We start from the raw sequence: 16,391 nt of genomic DNA, 5'->3' as shown, positions 1-16,391 counted from the left end.
AATATCCCAACCCCTCTCACTCATTCCACATTCAACATAAACAATATAATACAAGAACAATACCATACAAACAAAATCAAGAAAAACTCCTGTACACTAACAATACAATAGTACCACTGTTAGTATGAGACAAGACAAGACGAGACAAAACACACACACACACACACACACACACACACGCACAAACACTCTCCGACCATACACCTCTCTCCCATCGCTCTGTGCTGAGGGCATCACTCTCTTTCCTCCTCGTACTTCTTCACTACTTCTTTTTTAAACAGTGTTTTAAATTGAATGATGTTAGAACACGTTTTTAACTCGTCCCCTAAGTTGTTCCACAGAGTGACTCCACGCACTGAAATGCACATTGATTTTAAAGTTGTTCTAAATTTAGGCAAATATAATTTGTTGTTTCCTCTTAGACTGTAACTATGGTGAGCATCTCTATCCTGGAATAGGTTCTGTATATTGGATGGTAGAGAGTTTTGGGAAGCCCTAAAGATAATTTGAGCAGTTTTAAAGTTTATCACATCGTACAGTTTAAGTTGCTTTAAGTCCATCAATAGTGGATTTGAATGATGTCTGTAGTGAACATTGGACACAATTTTGATCTCAATGCCTCATTTGTCAACATACCAACAAGGTTGTTCTGGATAAAATTAATTGGGGGGAGGAAAGAGCCTAAGAAGGAAAAAGAAACAAAATAAGAAGTCCAAACAACATTTTAAAAAAGGAGTAGGAAGAGAAAGTCAAGTCAACCAGAGGATGTTAAAAAAAAACTGTGGGCCAGTGTACACAGAGCAAAAGTCACAACCAATGTCCCACGACGGAAATAAAAATCGACAAGAAAGTGTGACAAATGTACATAAACTCTGCAGGAGGTGTTAAGACGAAGATGGAGGCGGCTAAAAGCCCTGAAACATGTACAATGTGATGCAAAGTATAAGTGCGGATAGAAAAGTTGTGACGTCCGTAATAGCGAGCAGAATGCTGATTTAAAGGAGGACGAGGAATTAAATAGCAGTAAAAAAAATCCTGTCATGTAAAGCGAATAAAAAACAAATGTGAATGGACTTTTAGCAACCAGTTTTGGCATAGAGTTGAGGGGAAAATAAGAGGAAAAAAACCAAAAAATCCTCAATAGAATCATAAAAGATGTTGGTCTTTTTTATTTCTACTTTTCAATCTAATAACTATAGATGTTATCACAATTTTGACTTTCTTATCTCATAATTTCAATTTTTATCACATAATTATGATTTTAAACTTCACAATTTCGACTTATCTTATTAATTTTGTTTCATAATTATGACTTGCCATTGAGGTATTTTTTTTAAATTAGTGACGGAAACGGGCTTCTATACATAATGTTTAAAACCTCTTAAAAATGTAAAAGTAAAACTTACATTTAGATAAACACACAAATAAAACATGTTGAGCGATTTAATGAACACATTTAATTACCAAGATTTAAATTAAATGTACAAGACATACAGCAAATACATTATTTCAAGTGAAAAATCAAACAAAGTGCATTTTAACTTGGCTTTCAGTTTAAGGGGATAACAAATAATAAAAAAATTTCACTACAACTAAGGAAAAATTTAATTAGTAGTCCTAGAAAATTCAAGATTAAACCTAGACATTGCTAATGTTTATATGTGCACAGCATAGCATAGCTTATAAAGTAAAGACAACTGTTATTGTAGTTTAAAAAAAAAACATCTTGGACAAACATCTCAAAATATTGATATAATAAGAGCCATAAAGTACCAAGTCCAGTCGTGTTGTTTTTAGAAAGTGCTTGCGAGATGTTGGAGGAAGACTGCTGGGTGATGCCTCTCAAACTCCTTGAGGATCCTCCTCTTCTCCTTGGCAGGCATGCTGCTGATGGAGATGTCCCGCAGGAGACGCTGGAGACTATCCAGCGTGGCGGCTTCGCGCTGCTCCTGGTACTGCTGTGGCGTCACCTGATGGCAGAAGTTGAACGCTGCGGCGATGCGAAAACAAAAAGGAAAAAGAGAAATCAGCAAAGTTAAGGACGTGATGAAGTGGACATTTAAATGAGCCTTTACTGGCGATGGAGTCTGCATCTTTGCCGTCCCGCATGATCCGCAGTGTCCTGCGGACAGCTTCAATGAGGGATGTAGGAGTCTGTAATAAAAAAAATACTCCCTAAATCTTGCTTTAACAACAATCGAGAGAAGACAGAAAAATTACCTTAAAGAGGTCTTTGTGGTTGTCCATGAGAAACAGCACCAAGGTCTCGCTCTGGGATTTTGTCAATTCAGCATTATGGACGATAGCCTTCAGAAAAGTGCGGCTGATCACTGTGCGGTTATCTCTCTGAAAAAAAAAGTCAATTGACGAGTCCTGAGAACGTCCACGAGGTGATGGCGGAGCTTTTTACCTGTTTTTGGAGGCGACAGGCGTGCGGGCGAGCCGCCGCCGCCATGAAGGCTAAAAGACGCCTGAGCTCGTCCCGTGAGCTCGTCTGCAGGAGACGTAGACACAGCTGAGAAGCTTTAATGGCGTCATGCACCTTGGCTTCTTCTGCAAAAAAATAAGGATCACAACATGTCATCCTGCAGCCACAATATCAGAATATATATTTTCACATGGAAACACATTTCAAGGCTGCCAAGTAATAATATACAAGTGCATCTTATCAATATTATGTAAAAGATAATTGATTTCAGGAGTTCAGTAGTAAAAGTTAAATTTCTGTATTGAATAAATGACACTTTCTAATGTATTGAGACTATAATATAGTCCTACTTTATATGATAAAAGGACGCTAATTTAGCAATGTTATGTCATAGCGCCAGAGTTGCAAGTGCGATGCCCTCACAATGTGATCAAATTTGTTTGTGATTTTTTGGTTTTATCTTAAGCACTTTACTTCACTTTACAAGGAATGATAAATGGGATTACTGTCTAAACTTGAGACTCGAAAGACTAATCTTTAGAAGGGAAACACAGTTGGACGGTAACAGTTCTGTCGGACTGGCTCTGACGAGGAGACAGTGGGCATTTAAAGTGGCCCCACTATGGATTGGACTCTTACTATTATGTTGGATCTACTATGGACTGGACTCTCACAATATTATGTCAGACCCACTCGACATCCATTGCATTCGGTCTCCCCTAGAGGGGGGGGGGCTACCCACATATGCGGTCCTCTCCAAGGTTTCTCATAGTCATTCACATCGACGTCCCACTGGGGTGAGTTTTTCCTTGCCCTTATGTGGGCTCTGTACCGAGGATGTCGTTGTGGCTTGTGCAGCCCTTTGAGACACTTGTGATTTAGGGCTATATAAATAAACATTGATTGATTGATTGATTGATTGATTGATTGATAAAGTGACCTATCAGAGAGGAGGGGAGTTGCTGCTCCATCTAAGTATTAAAAGAACGCTGCATGTGTGGAGGAACAGCATGAGCGCAAACACAGAGTGTTTTTATGCGCTAAAATATAGGCACTGTTGATGCCATGCATTTGTGGAAAAGGCACAAATCTGTAATGCAAATCAGTGTCTTTTTTCAGGTTTTATTTCCTCTTTCATTAAAAAAACCCCAACATATTTATTCTATATTTTAGGCCTAAACAATTTTAGTTTAAATGCTAGTTTTTCTAATTACACAAAAAAAATTAAAATATTTATTTAAAAATATGAAAACATTTTACTGTTTTGAGAAAATATATATTTTCATTGTTTTTTTTAAATCAAAATATGAGGCAAAAAATTCCAATTTAAATTATTTTCAGGGATAATAATCAGTATTAATAAATGAACCATCCCCTTTATTCATAATCAAAACACAAATATACTGTAAAAAAGGTTATTTCTATTTCCCCCCAAAATGGCTGTGCGTTATCAATGGAGTGTTTACCCAGCAGCTTGAGAATGGCAACATGTACGTCAAGGTAGCGTCCTGACAGAATCGGAGCCTTTTCCCGTCCACTGTAGTACTTGGCGATGATGTCAAACAGGACTCTATTTTGGCTTGCTGGTTGCTCTGCGCCATCTTGCCATTGGAGTTGCTCCCCAGCGACCACTATCAGCTGGTCTGGGAACAGCTCGAGGCAGTCCACGGCTGCAGACAGCCACCCGTCCCAACTGAGGACACACATGACATGATGATCGCGTTTATTAAACATCAAGTAAAAAGGTATTGGAGGACTCACTGAGGTAGATGAAGGGTGTCTGGCAGCTCTCGCTCCAGGTAGGTATTGGGAATAACCAGGTCTTGATTGGCCAGAGGCACTCTCCCACTCCTGGCTGGTGAAGCCAGGATGCAGTCCAGCATGGGCAGCTCGACAATCTGCAGCAGCTGCAGCAACGTCTGCTGCTTCCACACCTCCTCCACCGCTGTGAGGAGAGAAGTACGTCAGATATTCACTCTGTCAGCTCATTTTGACACAAGAGCTTACCAGTTTTGGGAAGAAAGGTCGAGGCTGTTGCGGCTGAAGGCGGCAGGTTGAAGGACCTGAGCAGCGTTTCCACCTTCTTGTCAGATGGTCCAACAGCCAAAGGATTGGAGATCGTGAGCATGTCGTTCAACCTGCACAATAAACACCATTCAAAACCCTGACTGACAAATCGACATGTATTTAAACCTACTTGGCCCGCTTGCTCTTCTTCATCCCAAAATCTTTTCTTTGGTTTTCTACATCTTTGCTGCCAATCTGCGTCATATCAGATTTAGAATCCAGGAAACGGTAAAGGCTTCCGCTGTTGTCTTCGAACGCCTCGTCCTTGTCGCGGCGAAAGAGCTTGGCGCCCACCGGCTCAAACACCTTGGCCTCCATCAGGGCCTGGCATAGTCGGGCGGCTTTGAGACGGGAGACGTCAGTAGCGTAAATGTTTGTGTTCTGCATCAGGTAGCTAAGGACGGCGTCGACAGCGTCCGAGCCTGTGAAGCTATTGGTGTGGGTGCGCAGGTGCCTCCGCCGGCGGCGCACCTCCACTTGGCTGTGCAGAGCTTGGATGATGTTGTGCCACAGCTGGGTGGCACCAAAGGGGCCTGACAAACCTATTAGTAGGCACAGAAGACGGGATAATTGAGTACTATCTGCTGCTGACGTAGAACAAGATGTCACATGAACTTTCACCATCCATCCATTTTCTACCGCTTGTCCCTTTGGGGGTCGCAGGGGGTGCTGGAGCCTACTTCAGCTGCATTCAGGCAGGACAACTTGCCACCTCATCGCAGGGCCAACACAGATAGACAACATTCACACTCACATTCACACACTAGAGCCAATTTACTGTTTCCAATCAACCTATCCCATCATGTTGTTATAATAAGAATTACCTAATTGTACAAATACATATACTCCATGTACTTCTTAATTTGTACGAATATTGTGTTTTTTGTGCAGCTCTTCGGTCAGTTCAGTTCACCAATTTATTTCAAACAACAAACCATCTGAACCACTGGTTCTCAAACTTTTTTCACCGAGTACCACCTTAGAAAACACTTGGCTTTCCAAGTATACACCATATTGACCAACATTAAAATACAGTAACGTACTAGGCCTAAGTAATTATTAAAAACAAAGCAGACGTTTTATTTAACAAGTATATCTAATATTTTTGGCCACTGTAATATTACACACTGTTTGAATATAGGAAAATACAACACTGTACTTTAGCGATGGGTCCGGCAACACCGATGCATCGGCGCATGCGTCGAGCTCACAGAGCAAAACACTGTGTCGGCGCGCGTACCGCTTTTAGAAAGTCACGTGACCGATCATGAGCTGTTTCGGTCACGTGGCCGATACGCGAACTGTGTCGCACTGACGCCTCCTCTGTGCCCTGTGAGCGGGTCTTTTCTACAGCCGGAGAAATAATAACTAAGCAGAGAAATCGTCAAAAATTTAAAACGTTGGAAAAACGGTTTGTTTTTTTTTTAAATAAAAATGTGTAAAAAAAAAAAAAAAAAAAAAAATTCCCAGTCCACAAGCATCCTCCACAACACGTTCTCTTAGATTTCCATGTTATGATACATGTTCACGTTATTTATTGACTGAATCTAAAAAATATAAAAATATATTTTTATTTAAATGAAGATATGAAATAATCCTAAATGACATACAATGACTTGGTTTATATAGGTCATAAAATCAGTGTCAGTTGAGTCTGTCCATAGGTTGCCTGTAGGGATTTTTAATGTCCAGCAGATGTCAGTATTTAGTGACACAGTGTCGACACAGTATCAATACAGTTTTGCAATGTGTCGAAACGCTTCATGACGCCTCATCAACCCATCACTACAGTGTACTTAAATAATGAATCAAATAAAATGTATTTAATTTAAATAAGCGATTCTTTGGCAAACCACTAGATAGATCCCGCAGTTCAAGAATCACTGATCTAAACAATTCGAACAAAAGCAAAAATAGTGATAGTAAAAGAGGAACACATAGTCATTAATACATAATCACCTGATACTTGACAGTGTTAAATATACAAACAGAATAACATCATAGTTAAGTTATGTACGTTCTAAAGTGCATTATAAATAACATTGTTATGTCCTATATTTTCTGTTGACACTTGCCCTAGTCGCTCATTATAACGTCATGCGGCTGTGCTTCGCTCCAGCAATATGAGCGCCTACCGGCTAACTTTTAAATACGTATCTCATATACTAAGAACTTACCATTATATCGTAAACTTTCACGAAAACTTCGTGTTTTGCTGTTGAGTCTCCGAAATCGAGGAGTCAAATCAACCGCCATTTTACCCAAATATGTGACGTCACTACCTTTTTCTTCGTCGTCTTTTTCCGGACTACGTTTGAACGCGTTGCTGCCTCTAGAGGTCACATAGGTACTGGAAAGCATTTAAATTAAAGCGCTGTATATGACAAGTTATAATAATTTAGTAGTAAGACAGCAATGTTGATATTATGTTGGACAGCATATTAACGATAACACTGCAACGATTGCCACATCCCTGCGTTTGTATTTTGTTTGCAACCGCCACAAGGCTAGGTGGCGCCGTTAAGAAAAATGGCTGTTTGGGAAGCATCAGAAGAAGAGCGTAGGGTCCTTCAAATTCAGATGAAAGGGCGTCCGTTCCCTTCGAAGTGCACTTCATGGTGTTCATAACCCCTGGTCGAAATGGAGACCCAAGATCATGCTTACACGAATACTACATACGACAAAGTTAACCGCGTGGAGCTTATTTATAAATGTAAGTTGGATTTTTCTTCAATAAAGTAAAATGACGACACTCTTACTTACGAGAACGGTTGAAAATGGCGACCGACGAAGTACGCAATCTACGGCACATTAAGGATGGACATCAAGGAAGGGGCAATACCTAATTTGTACAGGTTTTATAAAAGTTGATACAACGGTTGCAATATTACATCTGTTAGTTAAATTTATCATACATTATGCAACATATGTGACTGTTAAGTGTTTTCTTGACCTCCCGTAGTTGTACGCATAGCTTTTGTGTCTCGACCCGATCGGCGTGACAGACCTGATTGGTCCACGCATGCGCGGAGAACACCGTCTCTATTCGAGCAATTTAATAGGCGAGGGCGGATCTACGTCACTTCCGCCTGCCAATCCCCTAGCAACCGGTCGCCATATTGAATTCGTTGAAAACAAACCAGCTCACAGCGAACACAGCATTGACAGAAAATGCATTTAACGAGGTTTCACGGCATTTTAAACTGTTCTAAATGGCGTATGATTATGTAAATAGTCTTTCCAGTGAGGCTAGGTTAAGATACGAGTTAAAATGTTCTGTAGTTGGATTAAACGACTGCCCTTACCGCCTTCCAGCAGATGCGTGGACTGATAATCCTACACAATGGCCGGACATGGAATTTGGAAATCTTTATGTCTACCTCACAAGCGCACCAGGTCGGTTGTTAGCTTCGGTTGTTATATAACGAATAAATCACATAAAAATTGTTAAATCACCCAAGGTATGTTGATAAATGATAATAAGGATGACACGGTGGCTACCAGTATCTGTATATTTATTATATCTGTAGAGAGCTCATTCAAATTCAGTTCAGTATTATGATTTATTATTTGCTGAATTACTGGAAATAGCCTTTATACCGTATGTTATTGTTGTGCAACAACAACAACTTCAGCTGTCGAACGTTATTCAGTAAAAATTCAACGGGTTCAACATTAGCATGGACGGTATAGCCAAGTTGTGGTTAAGAAGGTGGATTTTTGTTCCTTATATTTACCAGAAACGAAGTGATCCGAACACACGACCCGGGATTTTGGGGGACTCCAGTGAGAACCGTCCTCGTTTTCCCGGTGTAAAGCTGCGAGCCATTTGTCTCGTCTCTGTGGGCTTTTAGCACGCTTTGGCAGAACAAAATACGACCTTTGTTTTCCCTGTTTCCAGTTGTGGTTTGCACAACCAAAAACAACACAGTTTTTGGGCATTTTGGAGGCAGAATGACGGGTTTAATCAGCGCAGGTCGACAGGTTAAAGAGTAATGGGGACGGTTTGTTTTCAACGCCAGTCAGGTTGCTATGGCTCGAAGAACCCGTATGTAGCTCAGTTGCCCGGATGTCGGCCCTGCCCTATAAGACGGAGCATCTGCGGCACCATGTGCTGTGATATTTGAAAGTTTTGTATGGACAAAATAGCTACCTTCTAGTGAAAGAGAACACGACTATACAAATGTACCAGGGGTAGATTAAAAAAAAAAAAAAAAGGAAATATTATCGCCACAATTTCAACCACTTTCACTCTTCTGTCATTGCAATGAATGACACACGGGGGCGCTACTGACTCCCATCAAATAATTAATTGTTTTTAATTGCATTATTTTCATTTAACTTAAATCTATACATGCGACATAGCAAAAAGTGTACTTTTAAATGATTACCATAGTGAATTTTATGTATTTTATCTAATTAAAGTAGTAAAAATAATGGATTTATTTGCCAATTAACACTGCTGAACACATTTTCGTTTCGGGTTTCAAAATACTCTAATCATAAATAACGTTTGTTTGGTGTTTTATGAGGGTTTTTTTATTGTTAATGAAATAACGATTACAAAAAAGAAAACCCTGGTAACAGTAACACAAACATAACTTTTTTTTATATATACATCTTTATTTATAAAGTTCAACATTTACAAACAAACACATGAACAAGGACAATTAAAACAAGTACAAAAACAGCACAATACAGCGCCAGGGGGTTGTTAATTCAATAAAGTAATTCTAGTAGAATGTAAAACCACTAACCACGTTAAACCCAGATTCCGATCTAACAAAGGTCTTAACTCATTGTCCTTCTATGCCACATCAATATGGAATGCACTCCCAACAGGTGTAAAAGAAAGGGCATCTTCTATCCTCCTTCAAAACCGCACTAAAAAAAACACCTCCAGGTAACTTCAACCCTAAACTAACACCCTCCCCCTTCCACATCCCACCTCCCCGGATTGTAAATAATCAAATGTAAATAATCAAATGTATATACTTATTCTTATTCTTTCTGATCTCTCTCTCTATGTCCACTACTTGCTGTACATATCCTACCAAGTCAGTCCTACTCTGTTTCAATGTCCATTTCGCTGATGATGCAATTGTTGATGACTGAAGTGTTGATATCAACCAAACCTAACCCCCCCCCCCCCCCCCCCCCCCCCCCCACACACACACACACACACACACACACACACACACACACACATCCCACATTCCGGATTGTAAATAAAGTAAATAATTCAATGTATATACTCTGATGATTATCTTGTGTGATGACTGTACTATGATGATAGTATCTGTATCATGAATCAATTTAAGTGGACCCTGACTTAAACAAGTTGAAAAACTTATTCGGGTGTTACCATTTAGTGGTCAATTGTACAGAATATGTACTGTGCTGTACAATCTACTAATAAAAGTTTCAATCAATCAATCAAAAAATTTTAAATATGTATATATATATATAGTAATGTGTATAGTTATAGGCTCACACAAGTTCTGTAAATAGTTAGAATTTGGACTATAGCATCATAGTTTTCACAGCTTTTTGGTTTTTAGATGTAGATAGCGTTTTAAAGTTAAGTTCTAACTCTTTTTTTAAAGGCACACAAAACAGGTTGGGTATTGAGAATGTTACATTTATGAATATAAAACTTGGCCAATACTATAAAAAGGTTGCAAAGGTAAAATTCCTTTTAAAAATGTTTCTCATACTGTGTAAATCCAAATAGCACATCTCTAAGACAAAGCACAAATTTGACATAAATATTGTCCAAGATGAAACAACAGATGCCTTGCCATTGTGATCGAGTGCTTTCAAAAGTCCAAAACAGGTGGTAAACAGTCTTTGGATGCATGTTACATAAGGTACAGGTAACATCAATGTCTTTCTTGTATCTAACCATCACAGTCTTTACAGGATAATAACCATGAATGATTTTAAAATAAATCTTTTTGACTTTGTTCGTAAGTAAACACCTGTTAGGAAGAGACCACGTCTTGACCCAGCAGATGTCCTTCACAACATTATTCCAGAACGCAATTACATAGGAGACAGACACACAATCATTTTGGAATAAGCTGCGGATTTTTCTGTTATTTTTCTGATCAAAACAAAGTTTCCCCACAGGAGTGTGAAGTGGATCATTCACAATTGTTACAGCAGAAAGAGGAAATGAATAACCCCTGTACAACATAACAATACCTGTTGGAACGGCATCAAATACAAATAGCAAATTGTTTGGGAGTCACAGGGACCTTAAAATGGTCGAGAAATTCTTGAGACGGGTTGGACGGTTACAGAATTCTTGGTCAGCTGTGCTGATTGATTTAGTATCAGTTAAGGCATCCATAAACAAAACAGCATCACTTTCACGGGATTGACTACTGTATATATATTTTTAAATAGAACAATAATTTGCAATCTGTTTTGCATCATTGCAAACCCTATTGTTTATTTTCAGTTGATCAATGGTGTTATTTTGAGCCTGCAATTTTTGTAATCGAAAGAAATTCTGTTCTCCTTCCTCCAACCATTTGATTGATACATTTTGTCTAATTTACTTTGACTTTCTAAGAGACTTTCTTTTTCTTCTGCTGACATATTATCTGGACATATAGAAGATTTAAAAAGGGGAACCGGAGGGTGTGTTCTAACTATCGTGGGATCACACTCCTCAGCCTTCCCGGTAAGGTCTATTCAGGTGTACTGGAGAGGAGGCTACGCCGGATAGTCGAACCTCGGATTCAGGAGGAACAGTGTGGTTTTCGTCCTGGTCGTGGAACTGTGGACCAGCTCTATACTCTCGGCAGGGTCCTTGAGGGTGCATGGGAGTTTGCCCAACCAGTCTACATGTGCTTTGTGGACTTGGAGAAGGCATTCGACCGTGTCCCTCGGGAAGTCCTGTGGGGAGTGCTCAGAGAGTATGGGGTTTCGGACTGTGATTGTGGCGGTCCGCTCCCTGTATGATCAGTGTCAGAGCTTGGTTCGCATTGCCGGCAGTAAGTCGGACACGTTTCCGGTGAGGGTTGGACTCCGCCAAGGCTGCCCTTTGTCACCGATTCTGTTCATAACTTTTATGGACAGAATTTCTAGGCGCAGTCAAGGCGTTGAGGGGATCCGGTTTGGTGGCTGCAGGATTAGGTCTCTGCTTTTTGCAGATGATTTGGTCCTGATGGCTTCATCTGGCCAGGATCTTCAGCTCTCACTGGATCGGTTCGCAGCTGAGTGTGAAGTGACTGGGATGAGAATCAGCACCTCCAAGTCCGAGTCCATGGTTCTCGCCCGGAAAAGGGTGGAGTGCCATCTCCGGGTTGGGGAGGAGATCTTGCCCCAAGTGGAGGAGTTCAAGTACCTCGGAGTCTTGTTCACGAGTGAGGGAAGAGTGGATCGTGAGATCGACAGGCGGATCGGTGCGGCGTCTTCAGTAATGCGGACGCTGTATCGATCCGTTGTGGTGAAGAAGGAGCTGAGCCGGAAGGCAAAGCTCTCAATTTACCGGTCGATCTACGTTCCCATCCTCACCTATGATCATGAGCTTTGGGTTATGACCGAAAGGACAAGATCACGGGTACAAGCGGCCGAAATGAGTTTCCTCCGCCGGGTGGCGGGGCTCTCCCTTAGAGATAGGGTGAGAAGCTCTGTCATCCGGGGGGAGCTCAAAGTAAAGCCGCTGCTCCTCCACATCGAGAGGAGCCAGATGAGGTGGTTCGGGCATCTGGTCAGGATGCCACCCGAGCGCCTCCCTAAGGAGGTGTTTAGGGCATGTCCGACCAGTAGGAGGCCACGAGGAAGACCCAGGACACGTTGGGAAGACTATGTCTCCCGGCTGGCCTGGGAACGCCTCGGGATCCCCCGGGAGGAGCTGGACGAAGTGGCTGGGGAGAGGTAAGTCTGGGCTTCCCTGCTTAGGCTGCTGCCCCCGCGACCCGACCTCGGATAAGCGGAAGAAGATGGATGGATGGATGGATGGATATAGAAGATAATGCAGTAATGATGGAAATCACATTTTCTTCCTCAGATCGCTTTTTCTTAGCTAGATTACCGCAATATTTTCTAATAAATTTACCTACCTCATATTTAAGGAGTTCCCAATTTCTACCGTAATTTTTGGGGGTCTTGGCTTTATCCATCCATCCATCCATCTTCTTCCGCTTATCCGAGGTCGGGTCGCGGGGGCAGCAGCCTAAGCAGGGAAGCCCAGACTTCCCTCTCCCCAGCCACTTCGTCCAGCTCCTCCCGGGGGATCCCGAGGCGTTCCCAGGCCAGCCGGGAGACATAGTCTTCCCAACGTGTCCTGGGTCTTCCTCGTGGCCTCCTACCGGCCGGTCTTGGCTTTATTCCGAAAAAATTGTATTAGTTCTTTAATCCTCATTGTAACTGCTTCATGACATAAAACCAAACTATTGAGTTCCCAGTTATTTGGACAATTGTGAAAGGGATGTAGAGAGAGATGTGAATCTGTATAGCCTTTTGATCAGTCAAAGGAGTGGAGAGAATTTTAACAGTAACATTGTCTTGCAGTGCGTTACAAATTAACCCCATATCTATTCTAGACTATCTTGAACCTGACTTATTAGACCAGGTGAAGGATGTCTTATCAGGGTTTTTAGATCTCCAAGCATCAATTAAATCAAGCCTTTGCATTAGTAATTTTAGATTTGAGTTGACACTATTTTGAGAGCCTGGTGGCCATTTATCAACTGAATTGTCAAGGACAGTGTTGAAATCTCCTACAAGTATATAAGCATTTGGAAATTTGGCAAGCCAATGTAGAAATCTATGTTCCACCTCACTAAATAAAATATTATTGTCAGGCACTGAGTTATAGCCATAAATGTTAACAACTATAAAGTTAGTTTTCTGAATCTCAAAAACCTGGGAAATATAATGGCCATTTTTATCAGAGTCACTATGATGCAATAAAACTCATGTTATATTGTTTTTGAATGTGCCTGACACAAACATAACTGCCACAAAAAAGGTGACAGTGAAGTTGTATTGACGTTCGTGTTTGCGCTGCATTCATGACGCTCTGTACGTTTGACAACTAGAATGTGCATTTTGGAAACACTTCCGCCCTCATTGTTGTAATTTTGGTCATTTTGTTGTGTCTGTTTATCTCGTCTAGTGAGTCCACAGGAAACTGAAGACTTTGTAAAGCTGAGGGTGTCAAATAATTATCTCTTCTCCGGGAAGAAAAATACATCCATGTGGGCATGGAGGTCTGTAGGAATGGAGTTTACTTCAATGTGCTTCAAATTGATTGGTAAATCTGATTGTTGTCGTTTTAAGGGCCATAATCAGACACATGGGCTTTCAAGATAGGATGAACCACCGGCAAGCCTCCAAAAAATGGGAAAACCTGCGGAAAAAGTACAAGGTAGCCTTTTAAAAGGGAATTGAAAACACCTGTGATGCATTTGGCACATGTTTGTTTTGCCACAGGTGCTCAAAGACCAGGACTATCGTGACAAATGGCCTCCCTTTAACCTGATGGATGACGCCATGGAGGGCAGGCTGGAAGGCAGTGCCCCCATTCTGGTAATCTCCCCTCAGGATAAAGGCTATTACTCATCTGTCCCCAAAGCCAAGAAGAGAAGGATAACCACTGAGACGGTCTCTCCAGTTAAAGTGCAGACCGAAGGTGTAGAAATCGAGGTGACACTGAATGGAGATGGCCACGATGGCGACTCCTCGATGGAGGAGGATGGCATGGGAGGTAGCACGGAATTCAACGGCAACCATCAAGATGAGGACGTGGGAAGGCGGTACGTGGCGCAGGAGCAACTGGCCCTGCAGCGAGACCGAGCCTTGATGGAGCGCGAGACCGCCGTCCTGGAGCGGGACCGAGTCTTGCTGGAGCGTGAGAGGCTGCTGATCGAGAGGGAAACAGCAGTGCTGGCGCGGGAGAACGAGATGTTGGCGTGGGACAAGAAGCGGCGGAAGGCGGCGCTGGGGGAAACAACCCCAGCGTCCTCCTGTGGGACGACAAAGGACGATGGCTCTCAGGACCGCAGGGAGCGCTTCCTGCAGTTGTTCGAAAAACTCATTGACAGCATTTGAGAGGATTGTCTATTTTTTATGTCTATTTTTCTAGAGAGACATACTTTTCTAAATCTGCCTAATTCATACGTCAGTTCAGTCATTAAATTATTCATTGTCATATATTCAATAATAAAAACAACTTTGAGCCACTCCACTTTGTCCCGCAGAGGTCAAAACAACTTTATTGACTTGTGGTTATTCCATACAGAGCACACAATAGCACGCTTTTAGCATAATTCAATAACCGTCCAGACCAGGAGTGTCCAAACTTTTACCTTTTTATTAGTAATATCAACATGTCAACTTTTTCTCTTCACTCTTTTTCTCTTTTTCACCATTTTTGCTGTTTTTTATTTATTGAATTGAATTTCCACAATTTGTAGTAAATTCCACCCAGGCCGTACTTTAAACACCACTGGTCTAGACTCTTTGGAATAGGCTATTGTGCACAAATCAAATATAATTACAGTACAGACTATACAACAAATGATTTGTGTTTAAAATGCGTTTTTTATTGCATTAACATGCTCAAATGTGACCTTCCATAAAACTCAATTTCCCAAGAGAGTTGACATTAATTTTATAATATTTATATTTTAATCTTTACAAAACAAAACAATATTCCAACAAAAAAATGAGCGGTTGCGGGCAGACAGAAACATTCATTTGAGGGTTTTTTTTATACTCCTAATTCAAGTTGTGGAACAGTTATTTGTTGTTGTGTGTGGGGGGGTGTGCATGATCACTCGCATCTCATGCGTTTATGGACCTTCTCTGGTACACGAAATATCCACGCAGAGTGGTATGGAGGATGTGCGCGTGTCCACGTGCGCATGCGCGTGGCGGGTCAACGTGTATATGAACAGTGATGCGTGCGTGGGGTCGTGCTCGCCGTGGTCATTAAATGAGGTCCCCGATGGGGATGCGGGGCAGGCAGACGTACGCCTGCGGGGTTCGGCTCAGGTTAATGGGGTTGCCGTCCAGGCGGATGTCCTCCAGGGCGTTCCGGATGTAGCTGAAGTCGTGCAGGTTGCAGAACGTGTCGTCGTGCATCGACTGTATGTTGTTACGCTGAAAAGTAAAGCAAAACATTCGATTTGACAAAAATCCTTCGAGCCGGATTTGAACCAGCGACCTAAGGATGACGGCGTTCACCACTACAGTCCTCCGCTCTACCAACTGAGCTATCGAAGGGACGTGAAAATACCCATCAAATTTATTTAAAGTATATAAACTTGATCCGATCTCTATATTTTAAGTTGAACAAATATGTGTTTTTGTCGTGCTGTACGTATTGTTATGTCATGTTACTGCTTTGTATTGTTTACAAACTCCATTTTAGAATAAGGCTGTTAGTGCATCTGCTTCACAATACGAAGGTCCTGAGTAGTCTTGGGTTCAATCCTGGGCTCGGGATCTTTCTGTGTGGAGTTTGCATGTTCTCCCCGTGACTGCGTGGGTTCCCTCCGGGTACTCCGGCTTCCTCCCACCTCCAAAGACATATGCACCTGGGGATAGGTTGATTGGCAACACTAACTTGGCCCTAGTGTGTGAATGTGAGTGTGAATGTTGTCTGTCTATCTGTGTTGGCCCTGCGATGAGGTGGCGACTTGTCCAGGGTGTACGCCGCCTTCCGCCCGATTGTAGCTGAGATAGGCTCCAGCGCCCCTCGCGACCCCAAAGGGAATAAGCGGTAGAAAATGGATGGATGGCATAGCATGTGGAAAAAGTGAAGCGCTGCGAATACTTTGCGTATGCACTATGTATCGCATTATGTCGTATTGTTAAAACTCATTTTGCATAATAAATTCTATTTAAATATTGGTATTACATTTAGATATTGGTA

At 41.7% G+C, this 16,391-nt stretch overlaps 3 protein-coding genes and 1 non-coding gene across 8 annotated transcripts in view; 1 reads left to right on the top strand and 3 right to left on the bottom strand.

Annotated features, from left to right (window-relative positions):
• Positions 1-1,732: 1,732 nt before the first annotated feature.
• Positions 1,733-8,513, bottom strand: depdc4 (DEP domain containing 4). 4 transcript variants are annotated; one of them, XM_061959830.2, is made up of 9 exons: positions 8,233-8,513; positions 4,626-5,037; positions 4,436-4,566; positions 4,190-4,373; positions 3,895-4,121; positions 2,411-2,553; positions 2,221-2,346; positions 2,076-2,154; positions 1,733-1,990 (listed from the first exon to the last, which is right to left on the bottom strand). In XM_061959830.2, the coding sequence occupies exons 1-9, from the start codon at positions 8,435-8,437 to the stop codon at positions 1,794-1,796; spliced, it is 1,704 nt and encodes a 567-aa protein (XP_061815814.2). In that variant the 5' UTR covers positions 8,438-8,513; the 3' UTR covers positions 1,733-1,793. The 4 variants fall into 4 exon arrangements, with proteins under 4 accessions (XP_061815814.2, XP_061815815.2, XP_061815816.2 ...); XM_061959831.2 differs by lacking the exon at positions 8,233-8,513 and adding an exon at positions 6,673-7,511; XM_061959832.2 differs by lacking the exon at positions 8,233-8,513 and adding an exon at positions 7,259-7,511.
• Positions 7,054-14,773, top strand: LOC133606187 (uncharacterized). 2 transcript variants are annotated; one of them, XM_061959834.2, is made up of 4 exons: positions 7,054-7,208; positions 13,629-13,722; positions 13,793-13,880; positions 13,946-14,773. In XM_061959834.2, exons 1-4 carry the CDS (start codon positions 7,136-7,138, stop codon positions 14,561-14,563), a joined length of 873 nt encoding a protein of 290 aa, XP_061815818.1. In that variant the 5' UTR covers positions 7,054-7,135; the 3' UTR covers positions 14,564-14,773. The 2 variants fall into 2 exon arrangements, with proteins under 2 accessions (XP_061815818.1, XP_072769394.1); XM_072913293.1 differs by lacking the exon at positions 13,629-13,722 and having other exon boundaries at positions 7,135-7,208.
• epyc (epiphycan) overlaps positions 14,774-16,391 on the bottom strand; it is a 21,737-nt gene continuing 20,119 nt past the window's right edge. Inside the window, exon 11 of the mRNA XM_061959522.2 lies at positions 14,774-15,616. Coding sequence (XP_061815506.1) covers positions 15,446-15,616 — 171 coding nt within the window. The 3' untranslated portion in view covers positions 14,774-15,445. The remainder of the gene's footprint in view (positions 15,617-16,391) is intronic.
• Positions 15,653-15,739, bottom strand: trnay-gua (transfer RNA tyrosine (anticodon GUA)). The gene is given in 2 exon segments: positions 15,653-15,688; positions 15,703-15,739. It is a non-coding gene; the product is annotated as a tRNA-Tyr (tRNA).

This window comes from Nerophis lumbriciformis, linkage group LG05, assembly GCF_033978685.3.
Source record: "Nerophis lumbriciformis linkage group LG05, RoL_Nlum_v2.1, whole genome shotgun sequence".
Lineage (NCBI taxonomy): Eukaryota > Metazoa > Chordata > Actinopteri > Syngnathiformes > Syngnathidae > Nerophis > Nerophis lumbriciformis.
This window is presented reverse-complemented; position numbering and strand designations above follow the sequence as displayed.

What these genes read in the sequence shown, in the direction of transcription:
- LOC133606187 (XM_061959834.2), top strand. Translation starts at nt 7,136, where the DNA reads ATGGAGACCCAAGATCATGCTTACACGAATACTACATACGACAAAGTT. An exon ending in CGTGGAGCTTATTTATAAAT is followed by an intron (nt 7,209 to 13,628) that starts GTAAGTTGGATT and finishes TATCTCGTCTAG; the next exon opens with TGAGTCCACAGGAAACTGAA. An exon ending in ACCTGCGGAAAAAGTACAAG is followed by an intron (nt 13,881 to 13,945) that starts GTAGCCTTTTAA and finishes GTTTTGCCACAG; the next exon opens with GTGCTCAAAGACCAGGACTA.
- depdc4 (XM_061959830.2), bottom strand. Translation starts at nt 8,437, where the DNA reads ATGCCCAAAAACTGTGTTGTTTTTGGTTGTGCAAACCACAACTGGAAA. An exon ending in TGCCATTCTCAAGCTGCTGG is followed by an intron (nt 2,554 to 3,894) that starts GTAAACACTCCA and finishes ATTTTTTTGCAG; the next exon opens with AAGAAGCCAAGGTGCATGAC. An exon ending in ACCACAAAGACCTCTTTAAG is followed by an intron (nt 2,155 to 2,220) that starts GTAATTTTTCTG and finishes TTTTTATTACAG; the next exon opens with ACTCCTACATCCCTCATTGA.